We start from the raw sequence: 24,011 nt of genomic DNA on the forward strand, positions 1-24,011 counted from the left end.
TTCTGGACGTGCCCCACTTGGGAGGGAATCTCACGGTCACCCCGAGACAGTGGCTGCCCCACGCGGTTCCCTTCAGAATCGTATGGGGGGGCGGAATAAAAATTCCAGAGCGCGTCCTGCTCAGTCGGTCTGGATGGGGCCTGGGGACCCCTTCAGGCCCTGTCCTGGGGGCAGCATACTAAAGCCGCTAGTGTCGCAGGAAGCGTGTGAGCTGAGGAGGTGGGGCTCCGGAGGGTCGTGTAAATTACGCATCCTTGTGTCCCCATTCCTGGTTCGTAAGGTGATTTTCCAGGCAGGATCTCATTCGAGCCTCCCAACTGGTCAGGCACGTGCTGAAGGGACAAGTGGATTACAACACGGGTCCAGAGTTCTCCAGAGGCGGAAGGAACACCACCTGAGCGCCACGGGGTCTGCTTCCCACACGCGGGTCAGGCCGCCAGCCGCTCGGGGGACTCTGGGCAGCTGTGAGCGGGGGGTCAGCCGGCCACCGATCAGAGACGCGCTCCCGGCTGGGCAAACACGCCCTGGGATCTCCCAGCACACGGCCTGAGCCTTGACAGACGCACGTCGGGGACGAGGCCAGACAGGCGAGCGACGGGTTCACCAGCTCCTCCTGGGGACCCTGACTGGCACTTAGGGGGTCACGAAACTGGTACAGGTGCATGAAGAAGAGAAACGGCTTTATCCCGAGGACCAGACTCCAAGCTGATGCTTGGCGTCGCCCCTCGGTCCCCAAGGCCCCGTTGTTCACACGTGCAGTTCAGACACGTGGGTGGGAGCCAGCAGGGGGGTCTGGGGCATCACTGCCGCCGGTCCTGGCTTGCCCCTCCACTCCCTGCACAGAGGAGCCCTGCCTCGCGCCTCAACTCCCTGTGCACCCCAGCCCTGGCTCGCCCCTCCACTCCCTGCACAGAGGAGTTCTGGCTCGCCCCTCGACTCCCTGCGCACCCAGCTCTGGCTCTCTCCTCCAGTCCCTGCACAGAGGAGCCCTGGCTCTCCCTCGACTCCCGGTGCACCCAGCCAGAGCCCGTTTGTCTCTGCATTTGGGGCACCTGCACAGGGCAGGACCCTCCGAATATGCTCAGAAGTGCTGCCCGACAGGAGAACAGAGGATTAACACGTGCTTTCCTGGTCCCCCTTTGCTCTGGGCCTCCCCGGGCCCTGGACAAAAGGTGACATGATCTGCTGTGGTGAGTTAATGGGACTAAAACGATATGTCTTGCTCTTATGACCAGAATTAGCCCGAATTTGTCTCGGGCGAGTCTCTTGATGACTCTGTTTCTCTAGCTTTGACCGTGAATAACGAGACCGATCTGTATAATACGATTGCTGTTAGAACCAACGAAGTAATAGAATTGATCCTCCCCAATGCTTGCTGGTGAGGACAGAGCTGAGGCAGACACTTCTCTCTCTCAGGTCAAGATCGGGTTTGGGCCGGTTTGGAATCTCATCCCGGAGCCACCCTGGGTGGGGAGGTTTCTGCAGACCCCTTGACGGCTCTTTCTTTATTTCCTTCCTTCCTTCCTTCCTTCCTTCCTTCCTTCCTTCCTTCCTTCCTTTTCTTTTTCTTTCTTTCCTTCTTTCTTTTTTCTCTTTCTTTCTTTCCTTCTTTCTTTCATTTAATTCCACTTAGCTAATATATACAACACCCAGCGCTCATCCCAACAGGTGCCCTCCTTAATGCCCATCCCCCATCTAGCCCATCCCCCCTACCCCTCTCCAGTGACCCTCAGTTTGTTCTCTGTGTTTAAGAGTCTCTTACGGTTTTTAACCCCCTCTCTGTTTTTATCTTACTTTTCTTCCCTTCCCCCATGTTCATCTGTTATGTTTCTCGAATTCCACACGTGAGTGACTTAGTTTGCTTGGCGTAATACACTCTAGTTCTATCCACGTTGTTGCAAATGGCAAGATTTCCTCCTTTTTGATCGCTGAGTAGTATTCTGTTATATACACCATACACAAAAACAAATTCAAAATGGGTGAAAGACCTAAATGTGAGACAGGACACCATCAAAATCCTACAGGACAAACAGACCGCAGCAACCTCTTACTAGACAATCTCCGGAGAAAAGGGAGATAAGAGCACAAATGAACTAGTGGGACGTCATCAGAATAAAAGGCTTCTGGGGCGCCTGGGGGGCTCAGTCGGTTAAGCGTCTGACTCTCGATTTTGGCTCAGGTCATGATCTCACAGTTTGTGGGATTGAGCCCCACATCAGGCTTTGCTCTGACAGCAAGAAGTCTGCTTGGGATTCTCTCTCTTCCCCTCTCTCTCTGCCCCTCCCCCGCTAACGCACATGTACCCTCTCTCTCAAAATAAACATTTTTTAAAAAAAGATACAAAAGCTTCCGCACAGCCAAGGAAACAACAAAACTAAAAGGTAACCGACATGGGAGAAGATATTTACAAATAACATATTGGACACAGGGTTAGTATCCAAAATCCATAAAGGACTTACCAAAGTCAACACCTAAGAAATAATCCAGTGAAGAAATGGGCAAAAGACATGAACAGACACTTCTCCAAAGAAGACATCCAGACGGCCCACAGACCCATGAAAAGATGCTCCGCATCACTCATCATCAGGGAAATACAGATCGAAACCACAGTGAGACCCCTCGATCTTTCTAGGCGTGTTTTTCTGCCTTTGAGATGACAGTTGGGTTTTAGGGAGAGGCAAACAGCCCTCAGGCCAAATCCTAGCCCCACCTATTGTTGTCAGTCAAGTTGTGAGGGACACGGCCACACCCACCTGCTCCTTTGCAAATGGCCCCTGGCCACTGTCCTGATGTAACAACCTCGGGGCTGAGCAGAAGCCACAGAGACCTATCCCGCGAGACCCAAACCGTTCACCCTCTGGTCTTTCGGGACGACCTTTGCCACCCCTGAACGAGAGCAACCTTGCCCGAAGCTGGCGGGCGACTGGCTCTGCAGAATGTCACCAAGCGGCACAAGAGACGACGCAGAGGCAGATGTGAGGCGGGGCTGTGTGGCGCCTCCCCGGCCCCGCTCGGCCAACAGTCCCCGCTCCTGGTCTACCGCGTGGACGAGGGGACTGCCCTCTGGGGGCCGTGGAGTTTTCAGGGAGACGGGGTGAAGCCAGCACTAGAAACGGATGTGGGTGCCCTGCCCCCATGGGTGGTCCCAGGACACCCCGTCAGACCCAGCAGCTGCCACACCTCGGGCCTCCAGCACCCCCCGCCGTCGCGTCCAGCCACCAGCCTCGCGCCGCCCTGTCCACCCCTCTCTCCCAGCCCCCTTTTCCTCCTCCTTCCCCCTTTCTCTCCTGCGCATCCTGCTTTCCTTGAGAGGCACCCCCGGGGAAGTTCTGTGCTAAGCTTTAAGGGCAGCGAACAAGCTGGGCTCTTGAGGGACGCGGGTCCCCCGTGTGGGGGGCACACGGGTGCCCCCCGCGTGGCATTTCCCACGGGGCTCCCGTACCTTGCCAGCTGAAAACGCAGCGTGGTCCGCGGGTGGTACATCTCCAGGGCGGCGATGAGGTCGAAGGCTGATGGCGCCAGCATGGTGACCAGGGAGACGACCACACTCACCTGCCGAGAGAGCGCGAGCCGGCCGTGAGTCCCCAGTCCCCCCCTGGCCCGGACTCGCGTGCCTCCCGCTGGCCTCCTGGCCTTCCGTGCGGTCGCTGGGCACCCGGAGGGCTGTGCGGTTCCCACCCGGAAACCCTCCTCCAGATCCCTGCCGATTCGATGTTTCGGAGAGGCCCCTGCCACCCTGTCGCGGGCTTTACTCCTTTTAGGAGCCGGCTTCAATCCGAGATGCTGACGTTTGCCACCGGGGATTTGTGAGCAGTCCCGCCACGTCTCCCAATTGCCCTGCTGGTCACTTGGGTGGCGGGTGGAGGTGACCCAACTATTACACACAGGAAAGGGGGGTGCCGACAGGTGATCGGATACGCTTTCTGCACACGGAAGAGTAAATATCTCGAGGGTCACGCCTGGGTCCTGTTTATCTAACTTTCTGATGACGAAAGAAGGACGTTTAGCTGGTACCCGGGCGGTGTGAGCTAAGGAAAGATGCCATATCTGAATATGCCTTTAAAAACCTGGTCTATCTGCAAACACAGGTAACCCACTTACCTGGCATGAAATAAGAGGCCTGAGAAAACCTGACCCGATGCCGTCTCAGGTTCTGAACAACGAGGGTCGCTTGAGGAAAACCTAAGAACAGCCTCTCCCCTACGCACTTTGCTCCGTAAATTCCAAGGATGACGCTCGTTTCTACAACAGCAGTTGGCGGGACGGTCTCCGCATCTGCCTTTTAGACCTTGGCGGGAAAAGCCAACGGGGCTTGGGAGGCAGCGGCCTTACAACAGATACTAAGAATTAGGAGAGTGGTCGTAACGTTTCTCTCGGCCGCTTCCGTCATGGGAATATTCACATCGACCAAGAGAAGAGACCTTTTAGCAAACAAGCTTGGTTTGGGATTTAGAAATCCCTGTTTGTTAATTTAGAAATACGGAGGGGGCGCCTGGCCGGTCCATCCATTAAGCGGCCAACTTCTGCTCAGGTCACGATCTCACGGTTCGTGGGTTCGAGCCCCGCGTCGGGCTCTGTGCTGACAGCTCAGCGCCTGGAGCCTGCTTCGGATTCTGTGTCTCCCTCTCTCTGTGCCCCTCCCCTGCTTGTGCTCTCTCTCTCTCTTTCAAAAATAAATAAACGTTAAAAAAAAAAAGACATAGAGAAACAACCTAAGTGTTTAAGAGCTGGCGTGTGGTCAGCTATGACAGGTGCCACGGACTGCGATTTGGTCATTAAAGCGAGTCTGCGGGGGATGTCCGTGTCTGGAAACGTGTGTGTGCGAAGAACGACCACGAGAGAGCAGCAAACCACAGTCCTCGAGACCCAAAGGCGAAGAAGGAAACAAACGCTTGAAGGTGACGTTGAATCGGAACCGTTCCCGACAGCGACCAACCAAACCATCCCTCCAGGTCTTGGTGTGGCCCCTGTGGCTCAGAGCCCGTGCAGTCGGTGTTCTCGGACAGGGGGACTAGGTTGTCCAGGGGGATATTTCCAGCCCACCTGCCTAAGGAACAGCCGGGAAGGGGAGGGAAGGCTGCTCTCGCGTCTCTCCTGGAGGGCGCGTGCGGGGAAGGCGGTGAGTACCTCGTTCTTCTCCCAGAGCGTCAGCTCCTTCTTTGACTGTTCCAGCTTCTGGGACCGATCCACCACGAAGTAGATGAGGTAGATGCTCCCGGCGAGCGACAGAAGCACCAGGATGTTGGCAATAACCCTCAGGCACACGGTCACTGCCCTGCGGGGAGAGGCGGGCTGCGCTGGGCTGCGCTCCGGGCGCCGCGTGAACGACGGGACCCACCTCGTGTCGTGTGAACCCTCTGCCCTGAAGCGTCGGTGCTCTCCGTACCCACCCCCAAACTCCTCCTCTCCTGAGGGATCAACGAGGACTTCTAAGCCCGCCCCACTGCCCTCAGGGGGACTCGAGACAAGTCTTGCGAATCTGACACTGTGCACAGGTCCATGCGGTAGGTGATCAGCTGTCTTTCCCTCGAGAACATACGCTCTGAAATGGTTTACTCTTCCTCGCCGTGGTATGCTCAGCTCCTGGAACGGGCCCAGCGCGTATAAACACATCCTAGCTCTTTTCTAGATGATGAACGAGGAATGGAACAGGGGTTTGCTCTTTCCTTGCTAACTCTGGGGGCAAACTCACTGATTCCAACTGCTTCTATATATATATTTCTTATCTTTTTATTAAAAAATTTTTTTTTTTTAGTGTTTATTTGTTTTTGAGACAGAGAGAGAGAGACCGAGCATGAGAGGGGAAGAGGCAGAGAAAGGAAGACACAGAATCCGAAGCAGGCTCCAGGCTCCGAGCCGTCAGCACAGAGCCCGACGCGGGGCTCGAACCCACGAACCGTGAGATCGTGACCTGAGCCGAAGTCGGACGTTCGACCGACTGAGCCCCCGAGGCGCCCCAACCAACTGGCTTATTTTGAAGGCGTCTTCTTCCAACTTTGGGGCCAGACTTAGCCTGGGTTTCCCTGAAAACAGAGCATCAGGCAAAGGCCTGTTTGCAAGTACTTTACTCGGGATGTGATCCCAGGAGGTCTATGGGGGAGGCGGGAGAGAGCAGTCAGGGCAGGGTACGTGACAGACTTGGCCACAGCTCGCGGCAACGGCAGGGCCTTCTGAGGGGCTTGCGAGCTGTGTCTCAGGACGGTCTGCCCGGCGAGAAGTAGGGAAGCCTCTGTCATCGCTTTCCTCCCTGCTGGTCAAGGGTGGCTCCCCGAGAGTGAACCCCCGGCGTTGCCCCTAGCCTGTCAGATTCCCGTGCACGCACGCTGGCCGGGGTTCGGTGGGTGCCCCACGCTGCAGCCTCAGAGGGGCCGTGGGGGGCACTGAGCAGCGGGTACAGGTGAGGGGTGAGGGGTGAGGGGTGCGAGGGGCCGTGTGCACACAGCTGTGGCGCCCCCACGGCCCTGCCCCGCAGCAGGTGCTGGAGGAAGAGGCGTGGCCAAGGAGGACGTGAAGGGCACAGAAGAGGTGTACCAGCCTCTCTGTAAATCGTAATTCCACCCTCCGGGTGACCTCGGGCTGGTCGCGACACCCCCCTCCACATCAGTGGTGGCCCTTCATCATCTGTACAAGGGGGAAGCTCACCCCCAAATGATCTGATGACCGTCACCTTGTCTTTCTGTGCAGAACTTCCCCCGCCTCTACCCAATCCTTCTGCGTCCTGTGACAATATCCTGGATGTCCCAGAAGGCCTACCGAGGGCCTATTCTCCCCAGGCTTTGGCAGCCGCGGAAGAGACTTGGGGAACAGGCTAGTCTTGCTGCTGATGTATTTGCTTATCACGATGGGTCGTGTGTTACCTTGCAGTCAGACGCTACAGTTTTTAAATGTGGGGGGACAGCAAAATCACCCGCTAAGAATGTGGACCGTGGTGGCCCACGTCCAGACGGTCTAACTCAGGGAATCGGGGTGGGCCCCAAAGGGGTCGGCATGTTTTGTGCCCAGGGGGTGACTGTGATGGGTGGGTGCTCTCTGCCCTCTGAGAAGCTTCTATGGAGCCCCATTCTCGTTTCACAGGGGAGGAAGTGGAGGCCCGGAAGGGCCAGGGGACCGTCCCGGGTCGTGGGAGCTAAGGACGAAGGGAGAGTAGGCGCCCCTCCGCCGCCTCCCTGTGGGGAATCCTTCCCACCTGCTTCCTCAGGGGCTCGCGTGGGCTTGAGCACCTCCCCACGTCCATGGCATGGCTCCGACAGGCTTTCTGCGTCACGGAAACGAATCCAGGGGCTAAAGACCCAGGGAGGATGTCAGAGAGTTGTCCCGTGAGGACAGGTCACTGTCCCTTGGGGGACTGGCCCTTCCGTGTCAACTCTCTGGCTAAAGGGCCTCACCTCACCCAGACAGCCCTCAAATCCCAGAGAAGTTCAGATCTGAGCCATCACCTTGGAAGGCTTGTCGACAAGAATTGGATATTATTTGCGTCTTGTGACTTCTGGGATTTGTTGCTCGGGGACCTGGGTGGCGCAGTAGGTTGGGTGTCTGACTTCCGCTCAGGTCGTGATGTCGCAGTTTGTGGGTTCGGGCCCCGCGTCGGGCTCTGTGCTGACAGCTCGGAGCCTGGAGCCTACTTCCGGTTCTGTCTCCCTCTCCCTCTGCCCCTCCCCCGCTCACGCTCTATCTCTCTTTCTTTCTCTCAAAAATAAATAACCATTAAAAAGAATAAAGTACTCTTTGCTTAATTTAGCAAACTAGAAATTGGTGCTAAAAATACCTCCTTTATTATCTAAGTAAAAGAACTCTCACCCTGTGGCCTGATCTAAGGAGGAAGGAGCCACTCTTGACTACTGCTACTGACCGATTAGATTACAGGCTTCCCACGTGTCACATTACTAGAAAGACGGATTTTAAGAAGAAAGAAGAGGGGCGTCTGGACTGCTCAGTCAGTCAAATGTCCAATTCTTGGTTTCAGCTCAGCCCATGACCTTGCAGTTTGTGAGTTCGAGCCCTGCATCGGGCTCCATGCTGACCGTAGGGAACCTGCTTGGGATTCTCTCTCCCTTCTCTCTTTGGTCCTCACCTGCTCTCTCGCTCTCTCTCTGTCTCAAAACAAATAAATAAACTTAAAAATATTTTTAAAAATGAAGAAGAGCTACCTGACGATGTGTGAAAATAAGATATAGAGAGTTGGATCATTTTTGTGCCAAATTAAAGTAGCATTTCAACGAATGAAGCATGGGGAGTCTCCATACGTACGGGTTTTTACTTTTCTCCTTCTCCTGTTCTTCCAGGATGGCCTCCTTTAAGGAAAGACACATTCAGTTAGAAGCTTAGCGTTACCATTAATCATAAGTCTTCAGAATTATTTCATGATAAATGATGAGTCAGTATCTGGAACCACTCTGTGAGACGTTGTTGACATCAGTGCTTTGTATAATAATTAGATAAAAACGGAGGGGCGCCTGGGTGGCTCGGTTGGTTAATTGCCCGACTTTGGCTCAGGTCTGGACCTCACTGTTCATGAGTTCGAGCCCCGCGTCGCGCTCTGTGCTCACAGCTCGGAGCCTGGAGCCTGCATCGGATTCTGTGTCTCCCCTCTCTCTGCCCCTCCCCTGCTTGCGCGCTGTCTCTCTCTCTCTCAAAAATGAATAAACATTAAAAAATAATTAAATTAAAATAAATGCAGATGGGGGCTTGGGGAGACGAGGGGGCAGAGCATGTTATTTAATAAATGAAATGATCTAATGGTGTTTCCCGAAAGGGGCAGCATTGAGCTGTCGGGTTGCTCAGTAGACCCGAGTCCCTGCGAGCTTCTAACTGCTTCCTCTCCTGAGCTACCGCTAAAGCTCACGTCGCCAACACGCGTGTATATTTTCACTCACAAATTACCTGCAATATGGCGGCAATCCCTTACGCAAATTACCAGCAATGCACCAACTGAAATTTTCGGGGGATGAAATTTAGAAAATTAAAGTAAAGAGTTTTTCAATGCCCCGTTCTGTATTCCATGGGAGTGTGGGTGCACGGGGCCGGTCTCCTCGCCGAGGAGGACTGGGACTCTCGCGGAGGCCAGGGGCTCCGCGGTCAAGGCTGCGGGCAAGGTCGGAGGACCCCTGACCGCCCTCGGCGCCCCCCGCGCCGCCCCACTCACCCGGATGCTGTTTACGATGGCGGCCGTTTTGCTCTCGGCGGCCTCCGGGTTTCCGATGAGGTAATCCCAGGCACAGAACACCCGCCAGCAGAACGTGTAGTTTTCATTGGAGGCTCTGGCGAGGCTCGTGCGCGAGTTCTTGGCCATCCTGCAAGAGAGGAGCCGGGACGAGCATGTGAGGGCAGCGTCAGATGGGCCCCGGCCGCCCCTGGGGGGCACCGGTGGGTCCAGCGCCCCTCTTGTGCAGATGGCATTGGCCACTCTGGTGGCCGGGAGGTCACTGAAGGCATGTGTGCCCGGGGCCGGGCAGTGTGACTGTGAAATCAAACTCTCCCTGGAGCTGACTTCGTCTTCCTGCCCACGGAAGGGAGCCTGTCAGGTGCCTCCTGCCCATGACACCCTTGAGATGCCTCTGAAGGCAGGAGCCGCCGTCCCTCTTCCTTCAGACTGAAGGTCAAAGTCCCTCTGCCTTCAGACTGTCTCTGGTGATAAGCTTCCTGCCAAGTGGAGGCCCCTGGGTCACTGTGCACCTCTTTAGGCTTTTGTTTTTTGAAGGTGATGGTGATGGTGCCCATGAGGCTGACAGAAGCAGCCGGTGAGCCACGCAGGGTGGGGCCGGGTTCTCCCTGGACTCCCAGCCCGTCAGTCAGTCCGCTGTGTCTGGCCCCAATACAGAAGCGGGGCGTGTGAAGGCTGGCAGGGCACCCGGCCGTCTTGGGAGCCAACCCGCCCATTTTAGTAATGAGGCCCGGGGAGGGGAAGTGAGTGGCTGTGGGTCTCGCGGTGGGGACGGTGCGGGACGCCTCACCCCCAGCCACTTCCTCCCACTGTCTTCCTCCCACCGTGTCTCCTCTCAGTGATGGACCGGGTGCGCCAACCGCATCATGACGCGGATGAGCCTGTCCCTTACCGAACTCGTAGCTCGGTCACAGGCCGACGTGCGGCCAACGGAGAATGTTTGGCTTTCTGCAAGCTCTGGTCACTTAGACCGTCCTGTTCCTATCTCTGTCACTGCACTTACTAAATCGCCTGAAATTACGTTAACTGATAAGTCTGTGGGATTCTTGTCTCTCCAGACCCAACCCGGAGCCTGGCACACAGCTGCTGGTTAAAATGAGCACATCTCTCTTTAGCTTTGGTCCCCCCACCTACAAAGTGGGTACAGTTCTGCCTTAACGTTACACGGTATTGGCCAGCTTGCGATCACACGTATCACTCTTGGCATGTATTTGGAGAAACTGAGCAGCCATACTTTTTTAAGAGGATGATGAAGCTGTAAGCAAACACAGCCATGCCCACCAGGAAGTACGCCAGGGGCAGCCGGTAGCCCGCTCTCCCGATCCTTCTCTCCCTGCCGTAATAGCCGTAGAAGAGGACGGAGTACTGTAGATAACCCTGCAAAGAGAGAACACTCAGCGTCACTTCCGGGCTCCAGAACTGTGGCCCCCGTTCAGCCCTCCCTCAAGATGAGAGTGCGACCCAGCCTCCACCTCACCCCCAGGGACCAGACGGTGTCCAGGTCTTGGGCAGACATAACACTCTCCTTGGGGATCGTCTTGCTGTCCGTGCTTCCGAAGGGCTGGCCCGCAATGAGCTGGTGGGAGAGAACAGGACGTCGTGGGATCCTCAGTGAGGGCAGGGGACCAGAAGAAAAGGGGTGGCCGATCCCCACGGCCTGTGAAGGCGTTGCACGTGTGAGATCTCTAGGGGCTGGATCTCTGTTGATTCTCACTGATGGAGAGGTAATCCTGGGTGGGCAGATTTTCTCTTCGCTTGATCAGCCCGCCCGGGTATTCTGTCGCTGGGCTGGACGGGGCTTCTACAGATGGGTTTTTGAGGTCACCGGGTTTCTTTGATGGCACGGAAGATAACCCCGTTTACTTTGGGAGGACAAACGTTAGTTGAGAAGTGGGTTTTATTTGAACAGTGTCTGCACACTGGCCCAGATGCCGAATCTGGCCTGTCACTTCTTTTTGAACAGCCTAAGAGCTAAGAAGCGTTTTTGCATTTTTAAATGGTTGGAAAAGAATTAAAAGAAGAATGATATATCGTGACACTTAAGAACGATCTGAAAGTCAAATTTCAGTATCCATAAATAGAATTCGACTGGGGGCGCCTGGGTGGTTCAGTCGGTTGAGCGTCCGACTTCAGCTCAGGTCGTGATCTTGAGGTTCATGGATTCAAGCCCCGCATCAGGGCTCTGTGCTGACAGCTCGAAGCCTGGAGCCTGCTTCGGATTCTGTGTCTCCCTGTCTCTCTGCCCCTCCCCTGCTCACTCTCGCTCTCTCAAAAATAAACAAACATCAAAAAAAATAAAAAAAAAATAGAATTCTACTGGAACACAGCCACACTGTTCATGTGCCGTCCGTGGCCACTTTCACACCGCGGGCAGACAGAAGGGGTGTGACAGGGGCTGCGTGGCCCTGCAAAGCCCGAGCTATTTACTAGCTGGCCCTCCACAGAAAAAGTTTGCTTGAATACAAGGATGATGAGGGGAGTCGTGTTATGAAACTACTCTGACATCTCTTGTTTTTAACGACTGGCATTTTTATCTCTCCTGGGCTAGTTCTTACCTCTGGAATGACGATAAAAGCACCTGTCATAATTGTGAGCACAATATTAATTCCAAATAACCATCTCAAGAATATGAAGTAGGAGGCAACACCAGATCCAAAATGACCTACAGAAAGACAAGATAATAAGAACGATTAAAGAAAAAACCAAAAAACCAAAAAAAACCAAAAAACCCAAGACAAACAAACAAAAAACCCCCACACGCACACAAAAACCAAAAACCAAAAAACAAAACAGTATAAACAGGATGAACAATATAAAACCCTCACGGTGCAAAGTTCTCTGTAAGCAACGTTGCAGTTGTTCGTGTATCGGGGCACAGACCAAGAAGGCCAACTGGGATGTTCCCCCAAAATAGTCATTTACGTGGGTCAAGATGTTCCCTGGTATTTCCAGTTATAAGCACAAAAAAAAAATCCCTAATTTCATAAGTTCCCTAATGACATATTCATTATGTCATTATACTTCAAATTCATTATGTCAAAATACTTCTGAAATACTCGTCAAATTTACAACATTTCATGTATGTTCAGAAGAATCAGCATCTTTTGAGGGGAGCCTGGGTGGCTCAGTCGGTTGAGGGTCTGACTCTTGACTTCTACTCAGGTCATAATCCCAGGGTGGTGAGATCGAGTCCCGCATCTGGCTTTGCACTGGGAGCCTGCGTGGGATTCTCTCTCTCCCTCTGTTCCTCTCCCCTGCTCATGCGCTCTCCTTATAAAAATAAAATTAAAAAAACCAACTCTTTTAAAAAAAGAATCAACATCTTTTGAGAATTTTATATATATATATATATATATATATATATATATATTTCATTTGTTATAGTTTTGAGAATTCCCAGGATTTTTCTTAGAAGTTTTTTGTCTTAATTTCAAGATATATAGCAATTGGCTAGATGTTAACATTAGGGGAAACTGGGTAAAGGAATTATAGAAACTCCTTACAACTTTCCTATATACCTACACTTTCCTATATATTTTATTGTAAATAAAAAGTGTATTCAAAACCTAATTTCTAATAAGAAGATAAGGGTGTGTGTGATCTGTACCATACTTAAAAAAAAAATCCCCTGAATTTGTATTTCAAATTTAGTTTATATTGGTCACAATAAATAGGAAAACACAAAACATCACAAAGAAAAAAGAACATTACCTATTCTAGAACACTAAATTAACATTATTATTAGAGTTTCTGGGGCGCCTGGGTGGCTCAGTCGATTAAGCATCCGACTTCGGCTCAGGTCATGATCTCACGGTTCGTGGGTTCGAGCCCCGCGTCGGGCTCTGTGCTGACAGCTCGGATCCTGAGGCCTGCTTCAGATTCTGTGTCTCTCTCTCTCTCTGCCCCTCCCAGGCTCATGCTCTGTCTCTCTCTGTCTCTCAATAATAAATAAACGTTAAAAAAATTTTTTTTAAAATTTCTATTAGAGTTTCTAACAAGCTTTTCGTGTGACCCCTCATTATTATTCTCCACGTATAGATTTTTTGCATAAAATTGGCATCTGTCTACAACATGCATCTTGAGTTATTAATTATTATCAGCATTTTCTCACACAAAAAAAAATTCTTCCATAAAATAAATTGTATTGCTTCGTCAGCTGAATTTTCCGTAGTTTACTTAACCTCGCCCCACTCCCGGCCATTTCGGAAGTTTCTGACTTTTCACTTGGTGGGGGATTCACTGGGGTGAATAAGTCTGCCATAGACCATTTCTGTCCAAGGTCAGGGCACACTGGGCAAGCGCTCTCTGGAGAAAGGGAGGGTGGGGGTCAGGGCAGGTCAGGGGAAAGGGCCAAGCAAGGAGACGGTGCTGGAGCCTGGCTTCCGCCGATCCCACCGCGGATCCTGGAAGGCAGATTGCACAACACGGTGGGTTGGCCCCCCTTGGCACAAGGAGCTGGACTTCGTCCGTCACGGCCTCTGGGCCCTCGGCGGGGGCAGGTGATATGTGCCCTGCATCTGGAACAGTGTTGGCCCAGGGTGGCGCTCCGGAGACCTGGGGTGGGGGGTGGGGTGGAGGGGTGGGGGGGGAGGGGCAGCCGTGAGTCACAACATCCACACCCAGAGCTGCCGGGAAAAGCTGGGCCAGCCAAGTCGAGAAATCCGGGTGGGGCACCGACTTTGTCCGCCTGCGCTGATTTTGTCGTGGCTCTCGTTTCTTCTGCCGTTAAGGGATGGGGGAGTTTTATCGAAGGGCACAAACAGCATGAAGGTTTTTGCTACAGATTTTAACTTTCCCCTGGAGACGCCTTCCCAGTGGGCAGTCCCGCCCATCGCGTGTGCCGGTGCTAAGTTCCACCGAAATGCCGAAAATGGGCTTTTCTCCCTTTGACTCTCAGCTTTGCTGTCTCAAGGATGTAGGTTGCCTTTATAGGTGACCAAATGCAGCCCCCTCTTCCTTGACGATTTCCTTCTTCACCTTCGGGATTGGACAGGCTTCTGTCCTGATCCATTCGGAGATCACACGCTCTCTCTTAATTCTTTCGTGGTTTCCCTATTTTATGTTTAATAGCTAATGGGACTTTAAGTGGAGGATCTAACAGAACTCTGTAAGAATCCAGTGTATCTGCAGTGCTGTGCTACAGATTCAAGGGCGGTAGTGTTCCTCATGTCCTTGAACCCTTTGGTTACGCAAGCTCATGTGCATCGTCAAAAAAAATTTTTTTTCGACGCGTCTTCTGGGTGGTTTTCTTCCATATACGTTTCACGATCATCTTGTTGAGTACAGAAAATTAAAAAACTGCGTTGAGGTTTTTACCGCAATTGCTGGAAAGCCGTAAAGTGACGTTAAGAAGGCCCACATCTTCCAAACATGAAGTCACCTGTGCCTCTCACAAGACTCTTGAGATATGTGGTGGCCCAATTTTACAGCTTCCTTCATTTCAGACCCACTGTTGAGTTTGTTCCTGGCACTGTGTGCTCTGTGTTATGGGTGCGTGTTGTGTGAACGAGTTTAGAATATGTTTTCTAAATGGTGCCACTCATGCCTAAGAAAATGCAGATTTCTGAGTTTTGGTTTGGCAAATGCTCACATTAACCTTGGGCAGTTTTCCACCTGCTCCTTCTGGGTCTGTGTCGGGTCCGAGTCACGAACGACCCGTGAGCCGCAGCGAATGTGGGACAGCTGTCGTCCGGGGAAGCGGTGGACAGATGCCTTCCGTCTCCACCGTCCCTCGTCCAGCCCGGCGCCTCACCACGCGCGGGGCGAGGACCGGGACACGGAGCCCCTTCTCGGGCCACGCTGTCGTCTGGCCACTGGCAGGGCCTCCCCGCTGCCCCCCACCCCCCCACCCCCCGAGCGCCCACACTTACTCTCGATTTTCTTTATCCTCATTTCCCAGGGGATGAAGGTGACCATGAAGTTACGGGCCCCGCGAGCAAATTTCCGCCAGAGCTGGAAAGGAGGGAGCAGGGTTAGCGGGCTTCGCATTTGTCAGGATGGCAGTGACATCGTGACGCTAAGGTCCCTGGTGGAGGAGAGGTTCCCAGACACGCCTGTGATTATGACGTCATAGGGCTTGAGGCCACACTAGGACCAGAGCAGCCCCTGTCCGCTCTTATTAGGGTGACGACACCTGCTTGGGACCTGAGCTGCGGCGTCTGTATCGACGTGCGTATGGTCCAGGGTCACAGGCTGCCTTATTCCTACCGTTCCCGCCCTGGGGACTAGTGGAAATCCCTTGAGGAGTGATGTCCACTCTGGGGCTGGGGCCCAGGAGTCTGCATGGCCAGCAAACTGCCCCGATGACCACAATTCCCCGCTTGGGGGATGAGAGTCTAGAACATACGCCGAGCACGAGCCCTGCCCGCCGTGTGCCTCCCGTCCCACACCTGTGCTGGTCTCCTGCCCTCTCTCCTGGCAGAGGCCACCAGCGGGGAGATCTGCAAATTCGTCTTGTGTGTTTAAGAGGCAACTGCCAAGAGTTCAAGCTCTCTCTCTCTTTTTTTTCCTCCTCTCTCTCTTTCCTCTGAGGAGAATAAAGCACAGCGCGCCGGGACTCCGGCCGCTCCCTCACAATGTTGGCAGGCTGTCCATTTTAACACACAAACAATCCGGGCTTGTGTTGGAAGCAAATGATATCACCGCGGAAAGAAGGGCTCCAAATGCAATTATAGGATTCTGAAGTCTGAGACAGCGCGCGGTCCTGATGCCTGAACGCACGATCGTGCCGTTCGGGTTGTGCCTGCCAAGGCCAGACACGCGAAACGCAAATCTGTTCGAGTTTCACCAGACGTTGTAATTGTTGGTCTTCTGTTCATGACCCAAGACGCAGCTCAGACCTAACCACGCCCGTGATGCGTCCGCTCAGGGTCTCTGGAGAGAGGCAGACCCTGCTCCCTGCAAACTTCCCGGCCATCGACATTCTCGTCATGCTCAGCTCATCCTACCTCGTGCTGCCCTTCTGTTTTGTTTTTTTCTTTTTCCCCGTGGCTTATGTCCTTTGGCACGGAGGCGAAGACCAAAGCTTTCGCTCTGTTGTCCCTGCAGCAGGCAGAGGCAGGGTGATCACACATCCTCGGGGGAGGGTTTGGTGTTGGAAAGCATCTGAGTCTCTGGCCCGCGGTGAAGTCCTGCGGTGTAAGCAGCCCTGGAGGAGGGCCCCAGACCTGATGCCAGCTCCAGTTCAACCGCTACCTTACCGCGCGCTCCTGGGAAAGGCGTTTTCTTTCAAGGTCCTCATCGGTCCAAGAAGTGGGCTTTGATCAGTGGTATTCAGAGTTACTCTTCCAATGAGAATTTCAGTGCATGAAACAGACTAACGCAGAGCAATTTTTCTAAGTGGGAGATGCAAACCCTCCTCCCCCCCGCCTCTGGTGCTCATGTGACAAGTCAGGGGCCCCGAACTCAGCTTCAAGGCCGCCAGACCCTCAACGCTCGTTCTGGTGACGACGGTCTGCCCTAGCCTTCTAAAGGAGCTTCCTTGAAACACGTGATTTGTTATGACCAAGATTCCAAAAGGCATGGGGAAAAAACACCTGATTCTCTGATGATGTGCATCAAATCTCCATGGAAAGCCTGAAACTCTGAAATGATTTGAGATTTTAAGAGCAGAGCAAAAACAAAACAAAGCAAAACCAGGAGCCAGACTTGGAAGAAATGGGTCTTAATTGTGGGCCTGGGTTACTGAGTCTGGTAAGACTCCGTACCAAATAAGCTCATTCTTGCCTCTTTGGGAAGTCTTGTAAGTTCACCTGGAATAAGTGTGTTCTAACCACACGAATGCTAGTTTATGAAAAATGCATTCATCCAGAGCACGTCCTGAGCACTGTGTGTGTTTCTAGTACAGCGGATGCAAGTCGACAAGACACGTAAGACGTCAGCTGGCCCCGAGCTTGCATCCAGATAGAGGGAAGGCAACGAAAGGGTCAACACCATCGTGGGACGTGGTCCATTAGGACTGGAGGAGAGAGCTCTTTTAAACAAGGGGGTCAGGAAAGGTCTATCTGCAGAGGTCATACTTGAGCTGAGACTTGAATGAAAAGAAATCAAGACTTCAAAAAATAATAAATCGGTAGAGGAGTTCTCTAGGAGGGCAGGACAGCACACAATCCGCGAGTTAGCACATGCTGGACATTTTACAGCAGAGGATGGAAGGGGGGAGGTGGGGTAGATCCAACAGGTGGCAATGGCCAGATCAGTTGGGTCATGGGAAGGAGTGAGATTTAACTCTAAGTGTAATGAATGCCTATCTGTCTCTCTGTCTGTCTATCTATCATCTATCTATCTATCTATTATCTCTCTATCATCTCTCCATCCATCCATCCATCGACCCATCTATTTATCTATCTATCATCTATTATCTATCTATCTACCTATCATCTATCAACCATCTATCTATCTATCATCTGTTTATCATCTATCTATCTATCTATCTATCTATCTATCATCTCTCCATTCGTCCATCCATCCACCCATCTATCATCTATCTCTCTATCAATTATCTATCTATCTATCTATCTATCTATCTATCATCTCTCTATGTATCTGTCATCTCTCTATCTATAATCTCTCCATCCATCCATCTATCATATCTATCTATCTATCTATCTATCTATCATCTCTCCATTCATCCATCCATCCACCCATCTATCTATCATCTATCTATCAATCATCTATCTATCTATCTATCTATCTATCATCTCTCTATGTATCTGTCATCTCTTTATCTATAATCTCTCCATTCATCTATCTATCATATCTATCTATCTATCTATCTATTATCTCTCCATCATCTGTCCATACATCCACCCATCTATTTATCTATATCTATCTTCTATCTATCTATCTATCTATCTATCTATCTTTTAAGTAAGGAAACAGTTTAAACAGTTTAAACAGTTTAAGTAAACAGTTTACTGTTTCAAGGATTGCCTGGGCTCCCGCACGGAGGAGAGTGGATTATAGGGGGACGTGTGCGAAAGCAGTAGGACCTTCCGGGAGGCCAATCAGCCTGTATACCATCATAGGCAGGTGCCAAATCATGCCATGCAGGCTCTAGGGAAGGGTGACCTCCCTGGTGGGTATTGCGTGAAAAACAAAGGACGTAGAATATTAGAACCAGAAGGAATCTTGAGAATCACATGTGAAAACCAAAGTCAGAGCAGGGAAACGATGGCAGAGAGACTTGGGTGTCCTCCCTCCTGCCGCAGAGACTTCTCGGGTCCCGGAGGCCCCACCCACTCAGACCTTGCTTCCGTAAGAAACAGGGACCCCTGCTGGCACTGAAGGAGGACTGCCTGTAAGGCTCAGGTGGAGACCCAGGGGGGCGAGGACACAGGCCGGACACCGGGGAGGGCTCCCCAGGATGCCTTGTGCTCTGCAGCCGGGACTCCCAGGACAGGGTGGAGCCCCTGGGAGTGGTGACCGGATCTCAGTGCCGGGAGTCACAGGAGAATGGGTAGCCCGTGACACAAAACGTACTATTTGGAAAACAGTCGCATCTTCGTCGGACAAACCAAGGACTATAAACAGATGGGCTGCGGGCTGGATGGCTTCTGTTTTCTCTCCGCGGCAGCCGGAGTGGGTGCTGGTCCTCTGTGGTTCGTGTCAAAATTTCCAGCGTAACAAATTATAGGGGCTTCTGTGTGGCTCCGTCGGTTAAGCGGCCGACTCTTGATTTCGGCTCAGGTCATGATCTCACGGTTGTGAGTTCGAGCCCCACTTTGAGCTCTGTGCTGACAGTGCAGAGGCTACTTTGGGATTCTTTCTCCCTCTCTGCCCCTCCCCCACTCCCACTCTCTCTCTCAAAATAAAAAAAAGAAATACACATAAAAAGGTGGAGGAATGTTGTTCCGAACAGGGAGGGGAGGAACCAAAGCGTGAAGAAGACACGCGAAAGGGGGACCTGTCTTTGACACTTTACTGCACCCCCCAGAAGGCGGAAGTGACCCAGTCGGGACATGACCCCAGGGCCTGGGACAAAGCGTGGCACGTGGATTAAACTGAACTGGATTGAACCCCTTTCTGCAGGGCCATTGCTCCTACAAAGGTGCCACCGAGCACCTTTGGGCAGCCCGTCTCTAGGTGAGGCTGGGAATTCTGGTTCCCCTTCTCATTCTGGAAACCCTGAGTCTAGTAAGTCAGCCCCTGGTCGAATTACACCTTTAATCCTTACTGATGTCACTGTGACTAAAAGTTGCTGTGCTTTTCACTCATATATATTACAGGTTGTCTGAACAGGACCTTCTAGTATTTTCCAAGAGACTTCCCACTGCATTGCAGGCCATCTGTTTAGGGAAAATGAGGGAGCCGGGCGGCACATATGCTTAGCATTAAAAGGATAATTTTGTTAAATGTATTTATTGCATGAGCCCCATCATCGCCTGACAGGCATAAGCACTCAGGGGTAATTTTCGTCCTAGGAATAGATTAGAGTTTTCAGGCACAGTCTGTGCAAAGGAAGAAGAAAGCCAAGGCAGAGCCTTGAGGACCCTTTGCGACTTTATCTAATTTTTCAGTTAAGTAAAATTTAGGACCAGCTTTAATTAAAAGTTTTTTACATTTATTTATTTTTGAGAGACAGAGAGAGACAGAGCACAAGTGGGGGAGGGGCAGGGAGGGAGGGAGACACAGAATCCGAAGCGGGTTCCAGGCTCCGAGCTGTCAGCACAGAGCCCGACGCGGGGCTCGAACCCACCAACTGGGAGCCGAAGTCGGAGCCCAACCGACGGAGCTACCCAGGTGTTCCGTGACCAGCTTTAATTTAAACTTCATTAAGGATTTTGTTGGTTTGTTTCAGAGAATCTGAAAAGAGTGCATTTGTCAACTCTTATCTGTTACAATATAACCAACTTAAAAAAATATAATATCCAATATTGGCAAAAATATGAAGGCAGGAAAACTTGTCATGCATGGCAAGGTGAACTATCAAGGGTTTTGGAAAATAATTTATTAATATTTATCAAGAGCCAGAGCACCTGGATGGCTCAGTGGGTTAAGTGTCCAACTCTTGATTTCAGCTCAGGTCATGATCACACGGTTTGTGAGTTCAAGCCCTGCACGGGGCTCTGTGCTGACAGTGCAGGGCCTGCTTGGGACTCTCTCCCTCTCTCTCTCACACACTCTTTTTCTCTCTCTCAAAGTAAATAAATAAACTTTAGGAAAAAAAATACTTATCAAGAGCCAAAAAACAAATTTTACTTTTCTACAATGATTATAGTTCTGGCATTTATCCCAGGAAAGGAATTTTAAAGGGTAGAAAAAGCACTATGTGCAAAGATAGTCTTTGCAGGGTTATTAATAATAATGAAAAATTAAAGGCAATTTAAATATACACCAGCAGACAAATAACAAATTAAGTTAATTTACCAGGAGACAAATAACCAATTGAGTTAATGTACTTGTCTGTCACGGGAGACAACATGTGTAAAACGTTCAGAGCAACACGGAAAAATCCTTGTGTTATGGGCTTAAGTGAAAAAAACGTTTGTACGCTGTGATTACTCTGTGTGAAAATTATAGACTCAGTGACTGAAATGTGAGCTCTAGAAAAAGATACTATATAAGAGGATGATTTTTTTCTTTGGCTTCTGAACATTTATGGGAATGATCGCAATGTCTCTCTAAACAGATCATTGCAATTAGATACTAAAGTTTAGCTTTAAGGGGCTGAATGGGAAAAATAACAAACAAAAAACATAGCACTGAGTTCTCAAATAAGCGCTGGGATAGATGTATAACGTTCCCATTACAAGACACGCTGTAAATAAAACTTATACGTACGGGAGGGAGTAAGTCAGGAAAAATGCTAGATCATTCTCTCGAGGGAAGATAGCTTTTCTGGGATGAGTCAGGTTTACCCAGGGTCATGTACAAATGGTGAGTGATGGCCCCAGGGACTAAAGTCCAAGTTCTGGGACGTGCAGACCCTCCAGGGACCAGCATCGCTCTACGGCTGTAACGACTGATGCGCACAGCCGATGTATAATGGCAAGCACGATGTCACGCACCTTCCTGGCCCCGAGGCCACAGGGAGGGGTGGGATCGCCATGCGTACACGGTCTCACCTCTGCACCTGCCGCTTGGTATCCTCGGGTCCTGGTCAGCCTCCCTTCGAACTTCAGCACAATCTCCTTCGCTCGCCTGAGACAAGACAGCGATGACAGTGAGAACAATTTTGGCACTGCTGGAATCGTGGCGAAACGTGTGAAAGCGTGGCAGGAGCAGGTGGCCAAACGTGAGGGACAAGATACTGTGGCAGGGAGCCGGCTATGAAAGTACGCAAACCGTTCATTTCCTGACTTCCAGCGACCAGAGGGCTCCCTTACCAAATATTTTCCGGAAAACAAAACAAAACAAAACAAAACAATTTAAAAGGATACATTTACAGAAAATGATGAGTTAATGCCCAAATGAGTTACAACTAAATTTCTTTTTTTTAAACATTTTTTAAAAAAATTCACCTATTTTGAGAGAGCGAGCGCGTGAGCAGGGGAGGGGCAGAGAGAGAGGCAGAGAGAGAATCCCAAGCAGGCTCCAGGCTGTCGGTTCAGAGCCCGGCATGGGGCTTGAACTCAGGAACCGCAAGATCACGACCTGAGCCGAGATCAAGAGTTGGACGCTTAACGGGCTGTACCCCCCTGGGCGCCCTACAACTGAATTTCTTAAAGCCCTCCCCTGATTCCGGTTGTTGGCCGGGAATCGTGAGCGTTGGAAGTCCCGGCAGCGGGTGCTAGCGCCTCGGCCCCTCACTTAACCTCGGCGGCCGCTCCCTGCAGCCCTCGCGTCTGGAATTGAAGGTCAGACCTAGTTTCGGAGAGCCCGCTTCAGGGAGGGGGTCGTGGGTGTCTGGTTACCGCGGCGTCTTCCCTCCCGCAAACTACTGACACACGCTGACCGGTGTGGTGGGTTGACCTGATGTCTCCACCTACATGATTCATCCCTGCAGCGCACCGAAGTCCCCGGGATGGATGGTCAAACCCACACCTAAATGAACAGCGGGGTTAGACCATCCCCGTTGGCGCTAATGGGGCGGACGGGAGTCGAGGACTCTTGGGGATGAAGGTCACCTTCGAGGCCACCTCGTCTGACGCTGCGCTGATGAGACCCTCGTTATCCATGACCAGCCCCCTCCCCTTGACTGTGCTCGGTGCCTCTTCAGAGCCCCTCGACCTTCAGTCTGCCCGGCTCGCTGGTGAGGAAGGTCTCGCACACGCCTCTCAACAGCCGTTTAGCGGCCCTCTCCCCGGTCCTGAGTCCCTCCCTGAGACCCCAGGAACTAGCTGACTCCCTTTTCCGAGCGAAACGTGACCGAACTGGAGCGTTTGCTGGGATCTGGAGACCGGTGCCCTCGTTGCAACCACCCCATCATCCCGGCCCCGCCAGCCAATGCCCTGGCTTCATTCCGGTCAGGACCAGAAATGCAGGCAAGGGTGAGGGTTGACGCCCTGCCCTGCAGAGCATCTAAAAGACAGAGGCCTGTACAAGTGACATCATTTATCTCATCTGATCATTTATCATTTTCTTCCTGCAGACATTTTCTGCACACTTCGTTGGGGCAAGCAGACTGGGGCACACAGGCGCGTGAAACGGAGTTGTTGTCCCGGAAGGCACCCCCTCTCTGATAGCGTGAAAGAGACCGAAAGCCACAGTAACGGAGGGCGACAGGGTGGGCCGGGCACTCAGGAACCAGGGGGGACCGAGCTAGCCTGGCCCCGTTAGGGAGCCGGCCGCTGGCTTCCCTGCGAGGTGAACAGACCCGTCCTCCCCGACAGGTGGCTGTTGCCCCAGACCCAGCCGGGACCCCTGCCCTTTTCCGCGTCCGCCTCGCTCCCTGGGTCCCCAGGCGGTCAGGCTTCGGTGGCCTCTGTGCTTTCCAGACGCCTCAGCGGGTCCAATTAGGGAGGCAGGCATCGCTCTGGTAGCTCCGGAAGGTGACGAGGGAGGAGACGCGCGGGTCCAGGGGATGATCTACGGAGGTGCTCAGAGGACCAGCCTGTCTGAGAGCCTGACCGCCTCCGCCCCAGGCAGCGCCGTGTGGCCCGGCCGCTGGCCAGGCGTCAGGGCGGAGGGCCCGGATTTTGCCCTTTGGCTCGGGAAGTGTATCGGCTGAAAAGTTATCATTTGCTGCGCTCTGCCTGCAGGTTAAAATGGCTTAGGCTCTTACTGGTAATTAATGGTTGTGAATTACTGATTAGTAATTACTACTTCCTCCCACTAACCACCAGCCAGCAATCCTTAACAGTGTTTCTGTACGACTTTTAAAAATCCGGATACAACTGCCTCTCTCTCTCTGCCTCTCCCCACGCGCACGTTTTCAAAATAAATAAATAAACTTAAAAAAAAGGGGGTGGGGAAGGGGCGCCTGGGTGAGTCAGTCCGTTAAGTGTCTGATTCTTGATTTCAGGTCAGGTTGTGATCTCACAGTTCCCGAATTGGAGCCCGGCCTCAGGCTCTGCGCTGACGGTATGGAGCCTGCTTGGGATTCTTTCTCTCTGCCCCCCACCCCCCACCACCTCTCTCTCTCTCTCTCTCTCTCTCTCTCCAAATAAATAAATAAATAAATAAATAACTTTAAAAATTGTGATACAACACATGACTCTTTCTTTCTTTCTCTCTCTTTCTTTCTCTTTCTTTCTTTCTCTCTCTCTGTTTCTTTCTTTCTTCTTTCCTTCCTTCCTTAGAACTGAGAAGGTTCTAATCCTGTCCACGCAGGGTGCCTGCTGGTCAGGGCTACTGTCTGTTTCTCCGGGAAGGTCCACTTGACAGGTCAGGGGAGCTCATTAAGGCCATTCGATTAACCCCCTCTGCTGTGCTCCCGGGCATCGGCATCATCAATCAGTCCTCACTGGTG

The 24,011-nt window shown here is 52.0% G+C and overlaps 1 protein-coding gene across 1 annotated transcript in view; it reads right to left on the minus strand.

The window, feature by feature from the left end:
• The window catches only part of TMC3 (transmembrane channel like 3), a 39,986-nt gene that overhangs the window by 13,791 nt on the left and 2,184 nt on the right, over positions 1-24,011 (minus strand). Inside the window, exons 3-11 of the mRNA XM_030317241.1 lie at positions 21,226-21,301; positions 15,031-15,112; positions 11,716-11,822; positions 10,638-10,736; positions 10,395-10,537; positions 9,143-9,290; positions 8,248-8,291; positions 5,128-5,275; positions 3,443-3,552 (exon numbers count right to left, since the gene is read on the minus strand). Of these exons, the coding sequence (XP_030173101.1) occupies positions 3,443-3,552; positions 5,128-5,275; positions 8,248-8,291; positions 9,143-9,290; positions 10,395-10,537; positions 10,638-10,736; positions 11,716-11,822; positions 15,031-15,112; positions 21,226-21,301 (957 nt within the window). The remainder of the gene's footprint in view (positions 1-3,442; positions 3,553-5,127; positions 5,276-8,247; positions 8,292-9,142; positions 9,291-10,394; positions 10,538-10,637; positions 10,737-11,715; positions 11,823-15,030; positions 15,113-21,225; positions 21,302-24,011) is intronic.

This window comes from Lynx canadensis, chromosome B3 (assembly GCF_007474595.2).
Source record: "Lynx canadensis isolate LIC74 chromosome B3, mLynCan4.pri.v2, whole genome shotgun sequence".
Classification (NCBI taxonomy): Eukaryota; Metazoa; Chordata; class Mammalia; order Carnivora; family Felidae; genus Lynx; species Lynx canadensis.